General features: G+C 35.4%; 1 protein-coding gene across 1 annotated transcript in view; it reads right to left on the bottom strand.

Annotated features, from left to right (window-relative positions):
* Positions 1-24041, bottom strand: part of THSD7B (thrombospondin type 1 domain containing 7B) — a 957836-nt gene that overhangs the window by 539249 nt on the left and 394546 nt on the right. Inside the window, exon 5 of the mRNA XM_049773766.1 lies at positions 23229-23398. Within this exon, the coding sequence (XP_049629723.1) occupies positions 23229-23398 (170 nt within the window). The remainder of the gene's footprint in view (positions 1-23228; positions 23399-24041) is intronic.

The raw sequence follows: 24041 nt of genomic DNA, 5'->3' as shown, positions 1-24041 counted from the left end.
TGACAGGAATAAAGAGGAAGACTGACTTCCAAGTAGTAGAGGAGAGGAGAAAAAGTAGAGGAGAAACAGTGCCCCCCACCACTGTGGTCAGGAAAGGGCCAGTACTAGCTGCCAACAAAAGGGGAAAACAACTAACCAGGCCACATAAAGAGTACAGGAGGATCAAAACCTCAGCGAGTTCACCCAAAAATCCCTCTAGAACCACCCTCAGGGAGGGAACCAACTCCCACACCACAGGGGATCAAAACAGGTGAAAATTAGAAGCACAGCACTCTAAAACACACCATTAAATACAAAGAAATATGCGTAAATCAAGGAGATCACTAATATCTGGAGATATGGTGACAAACTCTTGCAAGCTTCCAAGTCCACCAAAATGCACAGATACACGCGATGAAGACCTAAAAGCAGCCATGAGGAAGGAAATGCAAGAATTAATAAAAGGAATGAGAGAAACCCTAGCTATCGAGTATAAGAAATCTATGGATGAACAAATCAGCCAAATTAAAGAAGAAATGTTAAAGAACATGAGAGATTCCATACAAAAAGAAGTGAAGGAATTAACAGACAAAGTAACAAGCCTCACAAGCAGAAACACAGAATTGGAGAAACACATTGAAGAACTCGAAGGAAAACTGCAAACAAAAAATGATCAAGAAACCAACAAAGAAATAAAAGGCAAAGCACTGGAAGGAAAGGTCCAGTATCTAATGAACAAGGATAAAAGAAACAACCTAAGAATTGTGGGTATACCAGAAGGGGAGGAAGTAGGGAAAGGGGAAGAACAAGTAGTCAGAGAGATAATAGCGGAGAACTTCCCCACCCTCTGGAAGGATACTGCAATGCCAATACAGGAAATAAAAAGAGTTCCCAATAAGATAGACCCCAATAAACAAACACCAAGACACATGGTAATCCAATTGGCAAAAAACAAAGAGAAAGAAGAACTCCTTAAAGCAATAAGGAAGAAAAGAAACCTCAAGTACCAAGGTAGGGACATAAGAATCAAACCAGATCTCCCATTTGAAATAATTCAAGCAAGAAGACAGTGGAATGACATATTTAAACGACTGAATGAAAGAAATTTCCAACCTAGGGTCCAATACCCAGCAAAACTTACATTCATATGGGAGGCTAGACTAAAAACATTCTCAAACAAGAACGAATTTGAACTATTTGTGCAAACAAAACCGATCCTAAACGACTTACTCAAAGACGAATTACACAATCCAAACCCCCGATTGTAACAAAAACCACCCTACACAACACAACTACACAACAATCCTCTCTCTCAATAATCTCCCTAAATGTTAACGGACTAAACTCTCCAATTAAAAGACACATAGTGGAGAACTGGATTAGGAAAAATAAACCGGACTTCTGCTGTCTGCAAGAAACACACCTACAGATGCAGGATAAGCACAGGCTTAGAATAAAAGGATGGAAAGTAATTATTCAGGCCAATGGAAAACAAAAAAGAGCAGGGACAGCAATTCTTATATCAGACCAAATTGCATTCAACCTCAAGAAAGTGATCAGAGACAAAGAGGGTCACTACTTACTGATCAGGGGAACATTAGATCAAGAAACACTAACCCTGGTCAATATCTATGCACCTAATGTAGAGTCAGCAAAATATGTGAGGCAACTACTGGCAAACCTGGAGAAACACATGAAGGGAAATGTGATAATAGCAGGGGACCTCAATACTCCACTATCACCACTGGACAGATCCACCAAACAGAAAAATAGCAAAGAAATAAGAGCTCTGAATGAAAAATTAGAAGATTTAGGGCTAATAGACTTATATAGAGCCCTCCACCCCCAGAAAGCAGAATACACATTCTTCTCAAGCCCACATGGAACCTTCTCCAGAATAGACCATGTATTAGGATACAAAGCCAACCTATATAAGACCACAAAGGTAAGGATCATTAGAAGTACCCTCTCAGATCACTATGCCACAGAGCTCAAAATTGAGGTCAAGAAGAAGCAATGGAGAAAAACTAATACCTGGAGATTAAACAACATGCTGCTCAACAACAGCTGGATCAAAGAACAACTCAAGGAAGAAATAAAAAGATTCCTTGAGACAAATGACAATGAAGAGACAACATGTCAAAATTTATGGGACACAGCAAAAGCAGTAATTAGGGGGAAACTCATAGCAATACAGGCCTATGTCAAGAATCAGGAAAATAACAAAACCAACAGTTTAAAAGATCACCTCAAAGAATTGGAACATCAGCAACAGAGAAGTCCAACCACATCCAGAAGGCAAGAAATAATAAAAACCAGAGCAGAAATAAACAACATAGAAACCAAGAAAACAATACAAAAAATCAATGAGACCAGGAGTTGGTTTTTCGAAAAAATAAACAAGATAGACAAACCATTGGCAAAACTCACCAAAAAAAAGAGAGAAAACACCCAAATCAGTAGGATCACAAATGAAAGGGGAGAGATTACAACAGAACCCCAAGAAATACAACATATCATGAGATCATATTATGAACAACTATACTCAACTAGGCTAGAGAACCCAGTAGAAATCGATAGATTCTTGGAAAAACACCCTCTTCCAAGACTGGAAAAGGAAGATCTAGAAATCCTAAACAGACCAATCACCTCAGAGGAAATTGAAGATGTAATTAAAAAACTCCCTAAGAACAAAAGCCCAGGCCCAGATGGATTTACAGGTGAATTCTATCAAACATTTCAAGAAGAGTTACTACCACTTTTCCATAGGCTCTTCCAAACCATAGAAAAAACAGGAATCCTCCCCAACTCCTTTTATGAGGCTAATATCACACTCATTCCCAAAGAAGGCAAGGACACTACCAAAAAAGAAAACTACAGACCAATCTCACTAATGAACATAGATGCAAAGATACTCAATAAAATATTAGCAAACCGAATCCAGCACTTCAGCAAAAAGATCATACATCACGATCAAGTGGGATTCATCCCAGGAATGCAAGGTTGGTTCAACATACGCAAATCAATCAACATTATACACCACATCAACAACATGAAAGACAAAAACCACATGATCATATCAATCGATGCAGAGAAGGTATTTGACAAAATCCAACATCCTTTCATGTTAAAGACACTCAGCAAAATAGGGTTAGAAGGAACCTTCCTCAAGATAGTTACAGCTATCTATGAAAAGCCTACAGCCAACATTATACTCAATGGTGAGAAACTAGAAGCATTCCCACTAAGATCAGGAACTAGGCAAGGCTGTCCACTCTCTCCACTCTTATTCAATATAACCTTAGAAGTCCTAGCAATAGCAATCCGACAAGAGAAGGAAATCAAAGGAATTCAAATTGGGAAAGAGGAACACAAGCTATCTCTTTTTGCCGACGATATGATGATATACATCGAAAACCCTAAAGAGTCCACAGTAAAACTCCTAGAAACAATTAACCAATACAGCAAAGTGGCTGGTTACAAAGTCAATACACAAAAGACAGTAGCGTTTCTATATACAAACAATGAAGTTGAGGAGAGAGAGATTAAAAATACAATTCCATTTAAGATAGTATCAAAAAATATCAAGTATCTAGGAATCAACCTTACAAGAGAAGTGAAAGACCTATACCAGGGAAACTTCAAAACACTTCAGAAAGAAATTGAAGATGATCTAAAGAAATGGAAGAACATCCCATGCTCATGGATAGGTAGAATTAACATAATCAAAATGACTATCCTACCCAAACTCCTATATAGATTTAATGCAATCCCTATCCAAATCCAGACACAATTCTTTAAAGAATTAGAACAATCATTAACAAAATTCATCTGGAACCACAAAAGACCCAGGATAGCCAAACAAATACTGAAAAACAAGAAGCTGGGAGGCATCTCCTTACCTAACTTGAAACTATACTATAAAGCCATAGTAATCAAAACAGCATGGTACTGGAACAGAGACAGGACCTCAGACCAGTGGGTCAGAACAGAATTCCCAGACATAAACCCCCAGGTATATAGCCAACTAATATTTGATAAAAGAGGCAAGAATCTGAAATGGAACAAAGAAAGCCTATTCAACAAATGGTGTTGGTACAACTGGAAAACCACATGTATGAAAGTGAAAATCAACCCATACCTTACTCCTTATACAAAAATCAACTCAAAGTGGATCAAAGACCTTGAAATCAGACCCGAATCCATAAAGTTTATTGAGAATAAAATAGGCAGAACACTCAAAGACCTATATATCAAAAAGGTCTTTGAGAATGGAGCACCAATGGCAAGAACGTTAGCATCAAATATAAACAAATGGGACTACATCAAACTAAAAAGCTTCTGCATGGCAAAAGAAACCCTGCTTAATGCAAGAAGACAGCTAACAGAATGGGAAAAAATCTTTTCACTCGACATATCAGATAAAGGGCTGATATCTAGAACATACAAAGCACTCAGAAAGCTGAGCCCCCCAAAACCAAACAAAGCTATAAAAAAATGGGGAGATGAAATGAATAGACACTTCTCTGAGGAAGACAGAAGGATGGCCAACAAACACATGAAAACATGCTCACCTTCACTCATCATCAGGGAGATCCAAATCAAGACAACAATGAGATACCACCTTACACCAGTGAGGATGGCCCACATCAAAAATAATGGAAACAACCTTTGTTGGCGGGGATGCGGTATGAAAGGAACTCTCATCCACTGCTGGTGGGAATGTCCCCTAGTTCAACACCTATGGAGGAAAGTCTGGAGAATGCTCAAAGAACTCAGAATTGAGCTGCCATTTGATCCAGCAATTGCTCTCCTAGGCATATACCCACAAGATGGAAGGACATTCATTCCAAAATACGTATGCACCCCACTATTTATCGCAGCACTCAGTATAATAGCCAAATCTTGGAACCAACCTAGGTGTCCAACAACGGATGAATGGATCATTAAGATGTGGTACATATACACAATGGAATATTACATGGCAGTTAGAAATGATACAATCACAGACTTTGCAGCAACGTGGATGGACCTAGATCATGTTATGTTAAATGAAGTAAGCCAGAAGACAAAAGATAAACACAGAATGGTAGCACTATTCTGAAACACCTAGAACATATATTTTATACACAACTAATACCTAACAATCATATAACAGGGTTTAACAGGGTAGAAACTCCGATCACTGTAATAGTCAACATATACGTGGGAGCAGTGTCCAAAATACATGAAAAAGGAACAATGCAAACTCTTGACTGCACATTATACCACAAAGAAAACAGCAACAACAGAAACAGCAACATGGAGAGAACAGGTATGTAACCAGACTCCTACAACAAAGGCCCACAATAATCCCTTAGAGATCGTAAACAGGAACACAAGTATAGAACACCGCGGGAAATCACGTAATGCAATGGCAACATACCATAACACTACGTTTTAATCCCTTTACCTTACTATATTTTAAAAATAACCTCTCAGCTTTTCTTTCGACAGGCGCCCTTAGATACAAAGGGCGGACAAACTAAGATGGCAACTCGGGATACCACACGAGATACCATACCTGCTTGCACTATGAGATGGCCACGAGAAAACTCTTTAACATACACTTTATCTCTAGGTTAAACCTTCTTTTAGGAATCGAAGCACGTGACCAGTCAGACCACCAAAGCAGTACCTGCGACGTACAGACCTAAACTACAGGCTCTATTCATCGAACACATTCAACCAAACCAGCATTCCCTTGCTATTCTCTCCTTTCTTCTCTCTATTTTTTTCTCTTTTCTTTTTCTCTTCTACTCTTCTCTTTACTTTTTTCCCTTTCTCTTCTCCCTTTCTTTCTATGGTATTTTCTCTTTTCTCTTCCTTCATACCCCTCCCATATACCTTCCCCTTTCTCCCCCCCGGAAATCCAACTATCCCTTCACCCCTCAATCCCATCCAGATCTCCCACCATATTAAAACTCTCCACCCTCAGTCCTTAATCTTTTAGGCATCAAGATCGACCTCCTACCCAATGAACCAGTACCCAGCACCCAGGCGAGGGGACACCCAGCCAATCCCACACCTCGTCTCCTGCAAGAAAAGACAGCCAACTTCCCTGTGGACTCATGCTACGAGACCCTCCCTACCAACTCCCCCTAACGTGGACTGTTTCTTGAAACCGGACTTAGGTCCAATAGTATCCCCAATGCAAGAACTCTTCCAAGACCTCCCAGCTGCAAATTTTTACCAATCTGAAGGGGGTCAGGGGATGTGATTGGAAGATGCCTGGGAACCCACACACCACAAGAAAAATCCAAAAGACAATGGGAAAACTGTACTTCCAACATAGGCATAAGACCTGTAATACACCAACTCTTTACCTGTTCTCCCCCAAATGCAAAGTAGTCTTTTGCACAACGTTGGTCCTTTAAAAACTTCGCTAACTCATTTTATTTTTTTTATTTTTTTTAATTAACTTATTTATTTAAATGTTTGCCTTACATATACATTTGTGGGCACATACACTTTTATTTCCTTTTTTTTTTTTTTTTAATCGTCTTTGGGTATGTGACCTATTTCTGTTACCCACTCTGTCCACCCCAAATACTCCGACATATAATGGAGCACCACTTCCCCCTGCAAAGGCACACTAAATAAAGGGGAAATCTTACATATTTAAAAAAAAAGAGCTCTTATCTACTAGAGATAGGAACTCATATTTGTTTACAATACAGGGATATCTCCTACCTTGAAAATATGTCATGTGTAATCAACTTAGACCTCAGGTGATTAGATATCATCCATCCAGCCTTGAACCCTGGATCCCAGACATAGAAATGGCACAGCTCTTCACAACAGTGGCAAGAAACAAACTCCATCTGGGACAGCCTTAATACTGCAGGGTCAACAACAAGGGCCAGCTCTAACATGATATCCCGACAATGAGGAAAATGTGAACAACTTGACCTTAGAACAGTTTACCCTACCTTACCAGCTAACGACAAGACAAAACCAGAAGACGTGGCACCCTTTGGTAGGTACAAAAGCCAAGATCGTGATTTACAAATGACTGGCTGCTAGAACCACGACCAGACTGTATACATCTTGGGACCAACATAAAAGCCCTAGTCTAGGGTTTGAACTAAGACCTGCACAATAAACATGATCCCCAGTTCCAAAGGTCCGGCAGAGACAATTGTAACGGAAAGGGGCTTCTGGAAGAACAAAGAAAGACGCTATCCTAGATGCCTTCCTAGGTTCAGCGCAAAGACCAAGATCACCAACCACAGAAGATGGATTAAAATGACACTGAGGTAACAGAACCTCTAGATTCACAAAGACTGACTTCACCATAAGTCCCACCTCAGGATATGTACAGATACTGAGACTGCTAAACACAGAGCTCTGACGGTATCACACTGGACAGAGCAGAAGCCTTCCACATACCAAAAAAAAAAAAAAAAAAAAAAACACAACCTGGAGAGTAATGATCCTGAGCAAAGACTAGAGCTGATCCCATGACAGTATAATCCAAGGACGGAGAAACCCCATATCTTATAGGGCAAGTGAATTCCTTTTCGAATGACCCCAATATTTACTGTGCCAGGGCAGGAGGGAAAAAAAAATACAAAAAACACAAAACCTTGGTTATTTATATATATATATATATATATATATATATATATATATATATATATATATATATATCTTACCTTCATTTATTATTGTTATTATTATTTTTATTTGCCTAGCTATTTTGGTCGATTTCTCAGTTTGGATGTGATTATTGAAATTGTTGTCCCCAATTATTCTTTTTTTTTTTTCTTTTCTTTCTCTTCCTTTCTTTTCTTTCGTTATGTGCTACGCCATGTTTTTTATTTCAAGACCACGGCGTGTTTTTTTGTTTGTTTGTGTTTGTTTTTTGTTTGTTTCGTTTTGTTTTTTATCTTTTTTTGTGGTGCTTATCGTTATAGCTGGAGTCCTCACTGGATATTTGACACTTCTTTTGGTACTGGTGGAGTGTTTCAACTTCTTTTTCTCCTTCATTTTCCAAATCGATGATGAGAACCTCTAGAAGGATTCTGCCCATTTTCGGGGTATTAAACTCTTACCCCAGTTTATTTATTTTCTCTTTTTCAGGCAAAACCACGCAACTTGAACTAGCTACCCCTGCCCCTACTTAGAGGGGGAAATAAGGGAGGCATCAAGACCAAACTGATGCAAGACTACTAAGTAGTTGGTTAGAGACAGAGGGGACCACATATTCTAGCTGCCCTGGGGTTGAGGGAAGAGGAAATGGGAGGTAAGACAGAAACGGGGGTGTAGGGAGGACAATTTGGGGATGGGAATCCCCCCTAATTTTATGTAAATATGTACCTAAAATATTATTGTCAACAATATGTAAGCCACTATGATCAAAATAAAAATTATATTAAAAAAAAAAGTCATAATCTGAGAAGTGGCTCAAAATTCGGCTATTTTCTTTGCTTCTCTTGGTGTAGGTACCTATTTTTTAGTATGTCTAATAATCCTAAGAATATGATAAGAAAATTGAAGTAATTCAAGTTTTGTGTAAAATGGCATAAAATGTCATTGGGTATTTATTCCACAACTTTTTTTTAAGTTTTAGGAGAAATCCAGCTTTATTTCAAGGCCATATCCACCATGTGCATTTCTCCACATAGCTTCCCAGCTAAGATTTTCTTACAGCCTCTTTAGCTGTCCTCCATGCACCCTTCCAGTGTCTCCTCTCCTACCTCCCCCAGCCAACCTGACCATCCAGGTAAGATTAGCATTGGCATTGGAGGAGGGGTAACAGAACAGGAACTAACAATGTAAATTTCAATTGGCACACAGGTAGCATAAATCTTCATAAGCAGGGCAAAGTCCTACTGTGTGGCAGACAGAGTTCTGCGGGGCCCCTTGTCTTTCACCAGACTGCTTCAGACCTCTCTCTACCTAGTAGTCACATCGCAAAAATAGAAGAATGCCAACCATTGGTAACATGGACAGCTCAGTATGTGGGTCAAGGAAGAGAAATACTCTCTGCCTTCTCAGAAACATCTTCATTTCCTCTGGGTATCCAAGATAACCCAGTTATACCCTACAATTTCCACACATTTAATTCATTCCCTTAGTAGATGAATGACTAAAGAAACTGTGGTACATATGCATGATGGAATATTATGCAGCAGTCAGGAAAGATGAAGTCATGAAATTTTCCAATACATGGATGTACCTGGAATCTATTATACTGAGTGAAATAAATCAGAGGGAGAGAGATAGACACAGAATAGTTTCACTTATTTATGGGTTTTAAGAAAAATAAAAGACAATATTGTAATAATGCCCCAGAGTCAGCAAAAATGAGGCATGGAAGGATTTGCTCTCGATGTGAATCTCATCACATAGAGTCGTGAGTTTAGTTAGATGACTACACTAACTAGCATGACAATGTTAATGAGTGAGAGTAGAATGTCTTTGTGGAACAGGCAAGAGGTGGGGAGGGAGATGGAGGCATTAGTGGTGGAAAGGTTGCAGTGGTGATGGAGGGTTTTCTTTTTATGACTGAAACCCAACTACAATCATGTATGTAATCATTGTGCTTAAATAAAGAAAAAAAACCTCAAGAAAAGCAAGAGAAAGCATGCGGTATTTTTGACTGAAGCTCAGAATTTTCACAATCTCTCTTCTGTTACATTTATTTGATAAACAGGTCAGAAAAAATCACTCCAGATTCTAGAGTCAAGGAAAACCATTTGTCAAGACAATGCTTTAGATCACCAAGTGAAAGAGAAAATAGTGGAAGAATCATCTAAAGACATTATTTCAACCTAACTCACACTAGGCACTCAGATCATGAAACTTAGCATAGGTAAGAAACAAGTATTCATAGAGGGAACCTAAGTGTTGCAGTGGACAAGTAACATAGTTCAAGGAAGTCCTTGAATGCAAAATTACATGGCATTGTTTTTATGAACAGTATACAGAAACTGTTCTGCAGATGTAGGGTTAACTGGGTGTTAGCAGGTAGATGGGGTGTCTTCTTATCATCAAGCCATCAACACTGCCCCCCCACCTCTGTTAGATTATAGTGCAAGAGAATAAAGACACTTGATAGTGTCACAAAGCATATAGAAAGTGGATCTGGGTGATTTCTCCAACTAGCCTTCAAACATTCAGATCTTTTTATTCCACAACTTCTGAGCACTCATCCATCATTTGAAATTTGGGTGGACTTTTCATATCCCTCAATAATCAATTATATTAATCATTTCAATGAACATGAATACAAATATGTTCCTATTTTCTAAACAACTCAAAATATGTTTTATGTTTATTGTTGAGTAACATGTTTTACCCATCATACATTAAACAGGATAAAAATAAGCATTAAATTAATAGATTAAAAAATAGGAAAAAATAAACATCTTATCTTTCACTTTTTAAATCATTACATACAAACCAAATATTTTTTGTGCAACTAAATACATTCTCAAAAAAAGGTTACGGAATACCCAGAGTAAAATTGGATATTATTATTTTTAGCCATTTTACAAGTTATTTTTACTCGGGGCCGGTGAGGTGGCGCTAGAGGTAAGGTGTCTGCCTTGCAAGTACTAGACTAGGAAAAACAGTGGTTCGATCCCCAAGCGTCCCATATGGTTCCCCCAAACCAGGGGCAATTTCTGAGTGCGTAGCCAGGAGTAACCTCTGAGCATCAAATGGGTGTGGCCCAAAAACCAAAAACCAAACAAAAAAAGTTATTTTTCTATTTTAGATGATAAAAAATATAGCCACAGCACAAGTAAAGTCAGAATAGAATGGAGCATTCTGAAGTTTAGTTTGTTCATCTGAAATTAGTATATATGGTTGACACTAGCAATATATACACATCTATAAATTAATATTTTGAATTAATATTGTGTTTTACGGATGCTAGGTAAGAGAATTGCTGGGTCGTATAGAAGTTCTATTCTTACCATTTGGGGGGGGTACACCTGGTCATAATCAGGGGATTATCTGGCTCTGTGCTCAGAAATCACTCCTGGCAGGCTCGGGGGGACCATTTGGGGTGTCGGGGATCAAACCTGGGTCTGTCTCAAATCAGCAGAATGTGAGACAAATGCCTTACAGCTGTACTATCACTCCGGCCCCATATTCTTTCTTTCTTTGAGAAATTTTCATGTGCATTTTGTAGGAGTTGACCCAGACAATATTCTGATCAAAAATGAAAGAAGATTCTTATTTCATCATTCTCCCACTGAAAATACATCAGTTGTATCAAATCTTCATATATATCTATATGCAATATATACATATAACAATCTTGTATAAAATGAAAACATGTTTCAGTTTTGACCTGCATTTTCCTAATAACAAATGATGATGAGCATGTTTTTTGTATGCCTACTAACAATTCTGTATGTCTTCATTTAGGAAAAGTCTCTTAATAGGATCTCACAAATCTTGGATGGGGTTATTAAATAAAAAATACAATTTGTTGCAATATGGATGAAGCTGGAGAGCATTGAGCTTCATAAAGTAAGCCAGAGGAGGACATATATCAAATGATCTCATTCATCTGTAGAATATAAAGGACCAAAGTTGAAAGTATATTGTATTTAACAATACTAACCTTGTGTATCTGAATATGAAAACACTCACCAAAGCATGAAAGAAAAAGATAACATTTGAAAAGACATAAAGATTGTGTTAATGGGTCATGTTTAGTGATGGTGGCATGTAGAAATGTGTATATCTACACCAAGATTTTTAACATTACTATTACTAACTAAATGAAACAAATTTAAGGAGCAAGAAATATTTTTTTTATTATAAGGCACTTGGGTTTCTTACCAAGATATTCTTTCCTGAGTACATAAACTGATGAGGTTTCAAGTAGAGTAAGGAAAAAATTGCTAACACCAAAGTGATTAAATAAAAAATTTCTGAAACTTCAAGAGGAATGTTTGAGCAATATCATCTTGTCCTACTTACCATGATATTCACATAGTTAACAAGTCTGAAGAAACAGTTTGAAAGAGATTACTTTGTTTTAGAAATTGCACTGCCAAGAGGAACCTCATTACCTCCTGGCTTGTTGTTGAGGAAAAATCTAATCCAGTTGACACAACGAAGTTTAGTGGAACACTTAACCAAAGATTGTAAATGCACTAGTCCCAGCATGTTTTTCCGAATACAATCCTCTACTTTAAAACAGAGTTATTTAACTGTCATTAATGAAATGTTGGTGTGTGAACAATTTAAATGAAGAGAAAAGATATTCCAAAGTGAAAAACAATAACTGAAACCAAGTGGAGAAATGATATGCAAGCCTTTATACACATTTGTTCAAGCAATAGCTATAGAACTGTTATTACATTATCTTGGTCATGTGCTAACTGCTATAAAGTCTACATTACTAAAACTGATTTTCCTCTCAATATTTATTCAAGGTGAAAATATAGAGTGAAATCTTGGGGAGAAGGTGAAAGGGAATGAAAATGGATGGTAAGAATAGGAAATGCATAAAAAAATGGAAATAGAAAATGGAAAAAAAACACAAGAAAAAGCAGAGTTAAAGTAACAATTCTTACAATCCTTTATGATCCTTATATGCCTAGCCTATTCTAGAATATTCTAAGTAAATCTAAAGATAATTATAAACTATTTTAGAGACTATTGTAAACCTTTTAAATTATTGTCTTTTCCATTTTGGGGGGTATACACTTCACTCAGCACTTATAAATCATTTTTTTGTGGGTTTAGAGAAACATGAAATGCTGGGTATCAAATCTACTTCAGCTGCTTGCAAGGCAGTTACTCACTGGTGTCAAAAGCAATTGTTCTTACTTTAGACATATTCATTGTTATAACTTGTACTTCTTTACCTATAAAGCAGAGCATATGATGAGAAGTAAGATGCTTTTATATTAAATGCAAGCACACCTTTCTTTTTACTGTGCTTTGCATTATTATTTTATGTGAATTTTTTGAAAGTTTGTGACACCCATGCAATTAAGAGAACAATTATCAGAACAGGTTATCCATAGTATGTCTGAATGTATTTGTATCACATTTCATTAAAGTATTTGCCTTGCTTTTGTCAGATGTAATCAGTTACATATTTAATAGTAAATTTTATAGTGTAAACATATCTTTTGGACATAATTAGAAATCAAAACTTTATGACATGTTATGAACATATTTTCTTATTGGAGAGATCTGGAACTAATCCTGTAATATTTCTTTTTTTATCTTTATTTAAACACCGTGATTAAAAACATGATTATAGTTGTATGATTACAGTCATGTAAAGAACACCCCCCTTCACCAGTGCAACATTCCCACCACCAATTTCCCAGATCTCCCTCCTCCCCAACCCCCTACACCTGTACTCGAGACAGGCTTTCTACTTCCCTCATTCATTCACATTGTTATGATAGTTTTCAGTGTAGTCATCTCTCCAACTGCACTCATCACTCTATGTGATGAGCTTCATGTCATGAGCTGCACCTACCAGCCCTCATCTCTCTTGTCTCTGAGATACTGTTAAAAATGTCTTTCATTTTTCTTAAAGCCCATAGATGAGTGAAACCATTCTGCGACTTTCTCTCTCCCTCTGACTTACTTCACTCAGCATAATAGATTCCATGTACATCCATGTATAGGAAAATTTCATGACTTCATCTCTCCTGACTGCTACATAGTATTCCATTGTGTATATGTACCACAGTTTCTTTAGCCACTCATCTGTTGAAGGTCATCTTGGTTGTTTCCAGAGTCTAGCTATTGTAAATAGCGCTGCAATGAATATAGGAGTAAGGAAGGGATTTTTGTATTGTATTTTTGTGTTCCTCGGGTATAATCCTGCAATATTTCTGAAGTTTATCTATATATTATTTGGAAGTTGCATAGTCAGAAGCTAGAGCAGTGAGGAAACAGGAATAAAGAAAAAAGAAGAAAGTGCTATGCATTGTAGCTATTAAACACTGAGTCTAATATTTACAGCAAAAATATAATTTCTCTGTTGTACAGAGAGGTACATTGCAACAGCCTGGATCCCCTTAAAATTGTAGTTTCCAATGGTTATATTTCAGTCTTGGATTTAAGCCTCTTGCTCTATTTGATGGTCTTTTCCAGACTATAACAGGAAGATAAATCCCAAGTTTCACAGTGTTGTGTTTATATACAAGACTGAAAGGAGCCTAGAAATGACATGGTAACATCACTGAACAGAAAGAAAGAAAGAAGATGGCAAAAGTAATATGAGATTAGTCAAAATTTGTTGTTATACAAGAATATTTCATGTGCCAGATACTTAGTGAAGGAAACAATAGTCAACCCAAAAGTGAACCAATATTTTAAAGACCTTGTGTAATAGACCAGTTATTAAGATATAGAGATTTTCTATCTGAATATGAACGATTAAATAACTTCTATAATTTTTAACTTTTTTTACATTGTCAAATAAATTGTTCCACGTGGGATCCCATAAACTTCATTCATCCACACAAACTCTTCTTATAAAGCCCACAGAAAGATTGCTTCACTAAAATCTCATCCTTTGACTCCCACTTCCCACTAGTTTATTGTTCCTACTATATTTTAATTTTCTCTTAAAGTATTTGAGTCATTTAAGCAGTCATTTTGGACTCTCTTATATTTTTGTAAATAGTTCAAAATCAAATGGAAAACTGACAGGAGTTATGGCATATGCCTTGTATATGTGTATGTATATGTATATGAATATGTATATTTTTTGATGCAGTTAGCAAAGGCCCCCCAGGATCACAACTCAGAGATACTCTTGATGAAAGAGCCAAGAGTAACTTTGAGAACCACCAGGAATAGCAAAAATAAAAACTCTGCCAGAATTTAAATTTTGAAGGTATTTTTAATGCCTATAATATTATTTTTTAGAAATAACTACTCTGGAAATAATTTATAAAACATTTCCTTGTAACATGAGCCAAGGCCACTTTTTGAAGTTCTAATTTCCATGAACAATGATCTCTCTGACTCATTAACATTCCTTGTTTCTGGGGCCAGAGAGATAGCGGTAGCGCATTTGCCTTACAAGCATTGACCTAGGACCAATGGTGGTTCGAATCTCGTCCTACGAGGAGTGATTTCTGAGCAGAAAGCCAGTAGTAACCCTGGAGCTTCGCTGGGTGTGGCTCAAAAACAAAATAAAACAAAATTCCTTGCTTCATTTCTTTACATTCTTCCCTAATTACTCCATAGATAATATCCATGACTTAATGAAACTCATATTATATATTTAATTAGATTTTGAGTCCAGGTTTTCTGAAACATTTGGCTTTGGTGTGTAATGTTGATATCAGGGAGTATATCATTTTTGTTTTATTAGCAGCAAAATAAATTTCTTCTCTGGGTTACTCAAGAAGAAAAAATATTGAATGAAACTAAATATAGCATTTTCTCACTTTAGGAATATTTAATTTTGGATTCCATAAGCACATGCGATTTGCCATTAAACTGATGGATCCCAGCATTTGGGAATATAAAGATAGACCTAACCCTAAACCATGGACATCTAAGATACGTGCCTACTTAGTAACAAAAACAAGAATAAAAATAGAAATAAAAAAATGCATTTTTAAGCTTGCTATAGACATGGTACAGTAGTAACAATAAAGCTAAATATTTTGAATACATTGAAAAAATACCAACTAGTTCCCATTTAAACAACATTCTTTTTCCTATTTCATGTTATATACTTTAATTTCAATGGCAAACAGGATTGAGTTATCAATTTAGGTAAGTTAATTTTGAAGAAATACAATAGAGTATAAAGATACACATATGCTTCCTTTTCTTTTTTTTGGGGGGGGGGTGGCCCACACCCGGCGGTGCTCAGGGGTTACTCCTGGCTGTCTGCTCAGAAATAGCTCCTGGCAGGCATGGGGGACCATATGGGACACCGGATTCGAACCAACCACCTTAGGTCCTGGATCGGCTGCTTGCAAGGCAAACACCGCTGTGTTATCTCTCCGGGCCCCCTTTTCTTAGAAGTGAAATTAAGAAGGTCAGAAAAAGTAGGTCAGGAAACAGACCTAATTTTTTTCACTTAGAAGTAAACTCTATCCAATGCTAATTTTTCTTCACATAGTCTTTATTATTATCCAGTTTTATTATCTCTAATTTAAATCATATGAAGTACACCCTGAGCTAAGCAGTGACATTTTTAATATCAAGAACTACATGATAATTTAATTAATGCTTCAAATCAGGAAACTTCAATACTTTTACTAAGTACTATAATTCAATAAACATTTGCTATAACTTAGAATAACTTTGTTATACTTGATTAAAAACCACTGAGATAGAAATGTAACAAAACCAGGCTACTAAAATCCAATGACAATTTAGAATGCTTGTTATCCATTGCCTCTAATGTTTAATGTTCCTTTTCTAAAGTTTTTTCAGATATCATTTCATACTTTGGAGAAAATATATTTTATCTTTATAGGTTATTGACCTAAATTTCTACTTTATAAACACAATTGATGTGATTTTGGATGTCCAAAATCAGTATGATGTTTCTAAAAATGTAATAATTTGCTCATTTTTCTTTTGAGGTCAACACTAAAGTTCTAAGGTAATACATATGTAAACACTTAATGCTAGGTCCACTGTGTTCCTTATATGTTACTTTCAGGCCCAAATCAGTCTTATTAGCTCTAACAAAAACAATTTATAATAACAATAAAAGACATTCAGGCCTCAGTATCACTTGCCTGGCATGTGCATGACCCAAATTAACTTCCATGCACTTAATACAATAATTGACTTTTAATTTCTGTGCACGGAATACCATCACTTTCTGGTCCCTGTAGCCCCTATTTAGATATCCTCCCTGATCTATAAATACGGTCTTATAAATTCAAGTACCAAGAGACCCCAATTATTGTTGTGTTAAGCTCAAGTACTAAACTATCAGATCTGCACAGCCAGGCTAAGCATTGCTAGATGTTATTCTCATGAATAAATTAAAATATATGTTTACTATACGTAGTTTAAGATACTTTGCTATAGATTAAAACATTTGTCTATCAAATATATTGAAAGTAGGGCATGACCATCCATGAGAATTATATCAATGTATCATATTTTTTACATTCTTATATACAGCAAAAAAAATACGATTCTATGCTAAAAAGTTAGAAGGCTGGTGAATGATTGAAATATATAACCGTATTGTTTTGCTTTGTTTTGTTTTGATTTTTGGGTCACACCCAGCAGTGCTGAGAGGTTACTTCTGGCTCTATGCTCAGAAATCCCATATGGGATGCTGGGATTTGAACCACCAACCTCCATGTTATCTCTCCAGCCCCAACCGTATTTTCAAAATAAAGCTAATAATAACATAAATGGTTTTCATTTTTTTATGATTTTTAAACATTAAATCCCCTTTAGATACATATTAAACAGAGCTGTTGATAGTTGAGTTTCAGCCATAAAAATATCCAAAATTAAGGTTCATTTCCTATCATCAATTTCCCCAGTTACAGTGTTCTTCATTTTTGTTCTTCATTTGTTTTGTTTTGGGTCCTCATGCAGGGGTGATGGGGGGCTTTTCTTAAGTCAGTGCTTGGGAGTAAATTCCAAGAGTGCTCAGGTGACCATGTGATGATGGGAACTGAAACCAGGGTTTCTTTATGCAAATCATATATTAGCCTGTTGAACTATTTCCATAGCCCTACATCAAGTTTTTCTGAGTTGTCATTTTCTTTACCTTTACTTTTACCTGGTGTTCCACTCCTATAACTGAACTGCCAACAGCATTCCTTTTCATTTGTTCATCTCCAATCCCAATTAGAATGTATTTTTTCCTGCTGATTTTTCAAACTCTCAATAGTACCTCCTATAGAATGATTATCTTTGGGTATATTAAGTTACTTTTACTCTCATAGCAAGCTAAACACACATCTCTGTAGGTGGGTGGGAAAGGAGATGGGTAGATTAGTACAGACCTATATATACACATTTCTAGAGCTAAGGACATAATACAAAGGGAAAGGCAGACAATTATTTCACTTAGATATAGATATATATTTTATATATAACATAGATGTATTATAGAGTAATTGTTAACCAAATTGTTGATTTAAATAAAATAGTTTAAATGTGCATACCTTTAAAATATCAGTATTTAGTAAATACTACCCTAACAAATATCCAGTAAATTGCAAACGTTTCTCACACACACAAAAAAAAAAAAAGAACAGAATTTTTTGTCATATTTTACTCACTAAGTCAATATATTTAAAGCCAAATTAATTAACTAGAAACTAGAACAATATTTTTGTGGCTTTGAAAAGTTCCATAAAGGTAAACATCAAAGCACAAAACAAAATACTGAACCTTTGTACAGTACTTATACCTCAATGCACGTCTCAAAAGCTACTTACCAGCTAGATATGTTGCTTTATCTAATCACGTACTCTCTTAATCTGATCTTAGCATGATAAAGGCATAAGACTTACAAAATATATTCAATGCTATTTGAGCAGAAAAGACAACAAATGCATTTAACAATTCAATACTGAACTTAATTCCATTTTCAAAACAGCTGTGTCTATTTAAATAATTATTATTAAATATATAAAGAAACAAAGTGATATGTTCACTCACTAAAAACTCAAATACTTTTTCTAAATTTTTTCTAAGTTTCTCAGGAATACTTTTTTTTCAACTCATGAATACATCTCTCACTATGTCATTTCATTTCATAGCTATTGAAAATTCTCACTAGGCCATAGTACCAAGAACAGAATAAATCTCTTCTTTTCTTTATTAGATTTTGAAGGTGCATTGCTTGTTTCAATGTTGTACCTTCTGAGAAATGGCTCTTGAATACAGGTTGAGTGACTTTAATTTCACTAGAGAAAAAGGCAAGAAGTAAATAGTTTCACCAAATCCAAGCTTTTCAATTATAGAGAAGCATCACTCTTGTAGGTGCTTGTGGGTTATAGAAGAGAAACACTGTACTCTCTAGAACAATAACCGGTAAACAAAATCATAAATACACCTTACATTTTAATTCCCAATTCAATTGGCTTACCACTGTTACTAGTAATACTCCTAATATTGATTCTTACAGCACAATTTTGGCTGCATTTAAAACAAAACAAAAAAAGGCACTGATTAAAAGAGTCAAGTAAATATACCACTGCATTTTTACACTATTCCTAGAAACAAAAATGAACTGAAGTCACATAGAGATAGCAATAACACTAAAAAAAAAAAAAAGACAGAATTCAACACTCATTCGAGAAGAGAATGTGTGGTCATTGGGAGATATGGGCTTCATTATTATAAATATATTATTTGGCACCTATAAATTCTATTACATGAAAGAGTCATAGAAAAATAAATTTTTCTTCCAAGAATTGTGAGTTTTAAGAGCAGGGTCCTGAATGCAATGCTGATATTTATAGGGGAAAAACAAAGTGTTCTATTCAGAGAGTGAACAAAAAATATGAAATTAAGGAAAATTTATTCTTGTAAAAGAGTCATTTACTACCAAAAATAAGAATGGTTTCCATTGGCAAAGTTATTAAAATTCTATCTCCCTCCAAACTGTAATGTAGCAATAACCAAAAAAAAATGACTTTCAAATACTAAAATAGAAAAATCAATGTCATTATCTTTAGTCTTTTTTTACATCATTATCAGAAAATTTTATAACATTTCAATTCTGCCTTTATAATTGAACTGTCTCTCCTTGAATCTTTAAAATGGTTTTCTTAGGTTAAAATTGAAACAGTGAGAACAATTTATATCATCAAATTTATCAAAGAATGTTATAAATAATATAGTTTAAAACAAAATTATAAAAAAGAAATGAAAATGTGAATAATTTTCATGATTAATTTATACACAAAAGCAAAATATCTTATGAAAAACTAATATAGATAAGATACTTTGTGGTTTTTAATAAAATGCAATTGCATTTTAATTTTCATTACATTCAGTTTTACTCAATTCGTTCTATTTGGTACAAGTGTATATAGACATGTAATAATTTGACTTCATATTTAATACTCATAATTCTAAGTTTACCTAAGAATTTGATTATATTTAATTTGATTGACTTGTCTAGGTTAAGAATTTCTAAAAAAAATTTCTGATTCTATGTAAATTAATTATTGATTTTAGATATTTTCCTGTATCTTAACTTTTTCTGTTCTTGAGATGTAAATATACATTTAACAGGCCCCTTTTATTAAATTACTCCCACTGAAATAGAATATATATTTTTCAATTCTATAAATCAACTACCTATATTTTACTAATTATTATTTTATGCAAAGTATGATATATTTTCATTAAACTTTTGAAATATAATAAAAATGTAAAAGGGCCATTTATTCTTTATGAACTTATAAACAAAATGTTTTCACTACATTTTTATGAGGATAAACATGTGAAAAGAAATTAAAATGTAAAGCTGGAAATCAGTAGATCATATAATAATTTGATTATACCAAATTCTCATTTTTTAATTGGAATCTTGAAGATTGAAACTGTTATAGTAGTAAAATAGAATAGACAAAAATAAAAAACAAATATAAAGATTTTTAGGTAAACTGTGTCTCAAATGAAGCTAAATTCAGTGAATAATCCTAGTCATATGCTGTCACAATAGAATGTGTATATATTTTCACTTTCCAAATGTGACACACTGGAATGCAAAGAACATGTAATTATTTTTCAAAGAGGCCTCTACGGCAGAGCCTGCAGGCTAGTAGAATCACACTCAGTGGTGCATGTTTATCGTGTGGTGTGCTTTAGCCCTTGAAGTGAACTGCTTGCTCTTAACTATTGGTGTTAAGTAGAAACTTTCTCAATGAAGAAATACAGATGGCCAAAAAGCATATGAAAAACTATGCTCCACATATTTATTAATAATCAGGAAGACGTAAGTTAAAATAATAAGATATCATCTCATACCACTGAGACCACTGATATCAAAAAAGAAATTAAACAAATGAAAACAAGAACAACCAGTGCTAGTGTGGATTTAGGGAGAGAGAGAAACTCATTCTCTGCTGGTAGAATATATAATGGCTCAGAATTTTGGAAAATAATATGGACATTCTTCCAAAATTTAGAAATTGAGTTTCTATATGATCCAGCAATATCACTTCTAGACATATATCTCAGGTGCGCCAAAATACAATGCAGTACAAACATCTACAATACTATGTTCATTGCAGCCCTATTCATAATAGCCAGAATCTGTAAACTATGCAGTGCCCAAGAATAGATGATGAAACCGCGGTACTACACAATGGAATACTATGCTGCTGTTGGGAAAAATGAAGTCATGAAACTTGCCTATGCATGGATGTTATGGAGAATATAATTCTGAGTTAAATGAGTTAGAGAGAAAGAAAAAGACTTAATGAACACACTCATATGTGAAATATAAAATCACATATAGTATGAAAATGACACCAAAAGACAATAGAAATGATGAAAGAGTGCAGTTAGTACAAAGGAGATACTATGACAATAATAGTTGAAAATGATCTCTCTTGGCAAAAGAGAGAACTGAAAGGAACTGAAAGGCAGTAAAATTGTACACATGATGCCAGCAGTAACAGTGTCGGGAGAGAAATAGAGACAGAGAGATAGAGAGAGAGAGAGAGAGAGAGAGAGAGAGAGAGAGAGAGAGAGAGAGAGAGAGAGAGAGAGAGAGAGAGAGAGAGAGAAGAAAGAAAAGTTTCTGCCATAAAAGCAGATTGGATGGTGTGAATGATAGGAGAGATATTAGGGAAATTGCTGACAAGATAGGAACATTGGTGAAGGAATGGGTGTTGGAACATTGTATGACTGAAACTCAAATATCAATGATTTTAATTCTACTGTAGTGATTTAATAAAAAATTAAACAAACAAAAATATCTTTCAGCATATAAGTGTGGCATGGTAACTTTTATTGTTGAAGTGAACAATTTCAAAATTATTTCAAAATTACTACTCCTAAAAAAATGCATACTTCAAATCTATGGTCACAGATGTTCCTGTAGTGATGGGAGGCCATAACTTGACACACAAATCTGATTTGAAAAGCTTTCTAAGATTTCTCCATATGGACATAAATGTACATCCATTGTGAGAAAATTCACATACTACATGCTAAACAAGTTCCACAGTAAAAAATGTGCACACCCATGGAAAACCTGATCATCTTGAACATGACTGTCGTATGCAGTTGCCAATGTAGGTGATTTAAACTTGACAGTGGACAAACTGCTGTCCACTCTTGACTTTTTAATTTAAATAAACCTTGGTCAATGTTTCAGAACCCATATTATTACTGCTCTTGAAACAACTCTACTGTGGAAATGGTATAAGGGTAAGGCACCTGTCTTGTATGTGGTTGACCCAAACAGATCGCAGATGGAATCCCAACGTCCCCTATGGTCTCCTGAGCCTGTGAGGAGCAACTTCTGAGAGTGACCCCACCAAAAACAAACAAACAATCCAACAAAAAAGAAAAAAAAAACTGTACTGATGCTAATGTTTTCCTATCTAATAAAATCTGCAATGGAGGCAGCTTTTTTCTGTTTTTCATAATTCCTCTTTATATTCATTCATACTATCCTTGTAATACTTGGCAAAATAATGAATCCTTGAAATCTGAAAGTGGTACTTGTCCAGAAATTTATAAATTCACTTAGAGAGAAACTGTTACAGAAAAGAAAAAAGAAAGTTGCTTAATCATTATCCATCTAATCTCTCCAGCATTTAGTCCCTTAGCTACAATAATCACCACTGCTACAGACTTCAGTTGCATTTTTATTAATTTTCATAATGAGTCTTCAAGGCATATACTATTATTTTACTACTATTTGAAAATTCCAGGTAAGCTGTCTGGAATGCTTAGCAGTCAAAAGAATGATTAAATTTGTAACGAATATAGTCAGTCCATTATTTTCAGAAAAAAAAATATGAGAATATGGTACTGAAGTTGTTTCCCCTCCAATCAGTGCACTGGGACCAAGAGATAAAACAGGGGTTGAAGTATTTTCCTGGCATAAATTCTACCTGCCTTGGTTCAATCCCTGGCACTACAGATAGTCCTTCAGAAAATGCCAGTAGTGATCCCTAAGCACAAAACTAAGAATATTCCCTGAGTATAGTCAGGTGTGGCCTAGAGCCTGAACCAAAGCAAAGTTAATCAATCAACAGCATCATATTTCCTATAAGTAACTAACTGCCTACCTTCCTTTGCACTCGGTGCAGTGGCTGATGGCACGCTCTGGGCACAGAAAACCTCCCGCGTCTGGATCCCACCTCCACAAATGGGTCCTGTCAAATGCCAGTGAGGATCTTGCTGTTGCATGAGGAGAGACACTTGACATTCTCTCCATTCAGAGGTCCGCCAGGAATACCTGTTGGTTTGAGTTATTTAAAGGGAGAATAAGACTTATGAAAAACAAAATTCTGAAGAAAAATAACATCATAGTATCAATCATGTATAATTATTATTCTTTCTAGACATAAATCTTTGCTTGTCAATAAATGAGGTTTAGTGGTTTTGAATATTGATATCTTATTTTTCCTTAAAGCATACTTTGATGATGTTGTATCACAGCATGAGAAGAGTAAAAAGGAAATATGAGTAAACAGCATATGGGTCTCAGTCTTGAAACTCTAAGAAAGTTAAGATTTAAGGAACAAAGTTGAAATTAGATGAAATTAAATAAACTGAAATTGACCCAGATTTTTTCTTTGTGAACTTCCAGAAAAGCTTTTAGGTAGACTTTTGTTTTGTTTTGTTTTGGGGCCACACCAGGTGACACTCATGGGTTACTCCTGGCCTTGGCGCTCAGAAATCGCTCCTGGCTTGGAGGACCATGAGGGACTCTGGGATCGAACCGAGGTCCATCCTGGGTCAGCTGCGTGCAAGACAAATGCCCTATCACTGCGCTATCACTTCAGCCCTTTATTTTTTAATAAATAACAGATATATCTACACTTTATGTTGAAAACATACATTTTAAATCTAGAAAAGTTCCATGACTTTTAAGCCTA

Source organism: Suncus etruscus, chromosome 5 (genome assembly GCF_024139225.1).
Source record: "Suncus etruscus isolate mSunEtr1 chromosome 5, mSunEtr1.pri.cur, whole genome shotgun sequence".
Lineage (NCBI taxonomy): Eukaryota > Metazoa > Chordata > Mammalia > Eulipotyphla > Soricidae > Suncus > Suncus etruscus.
This window is presented reverse-complemented; position numbering and strand designations above follow the sequence as displayed.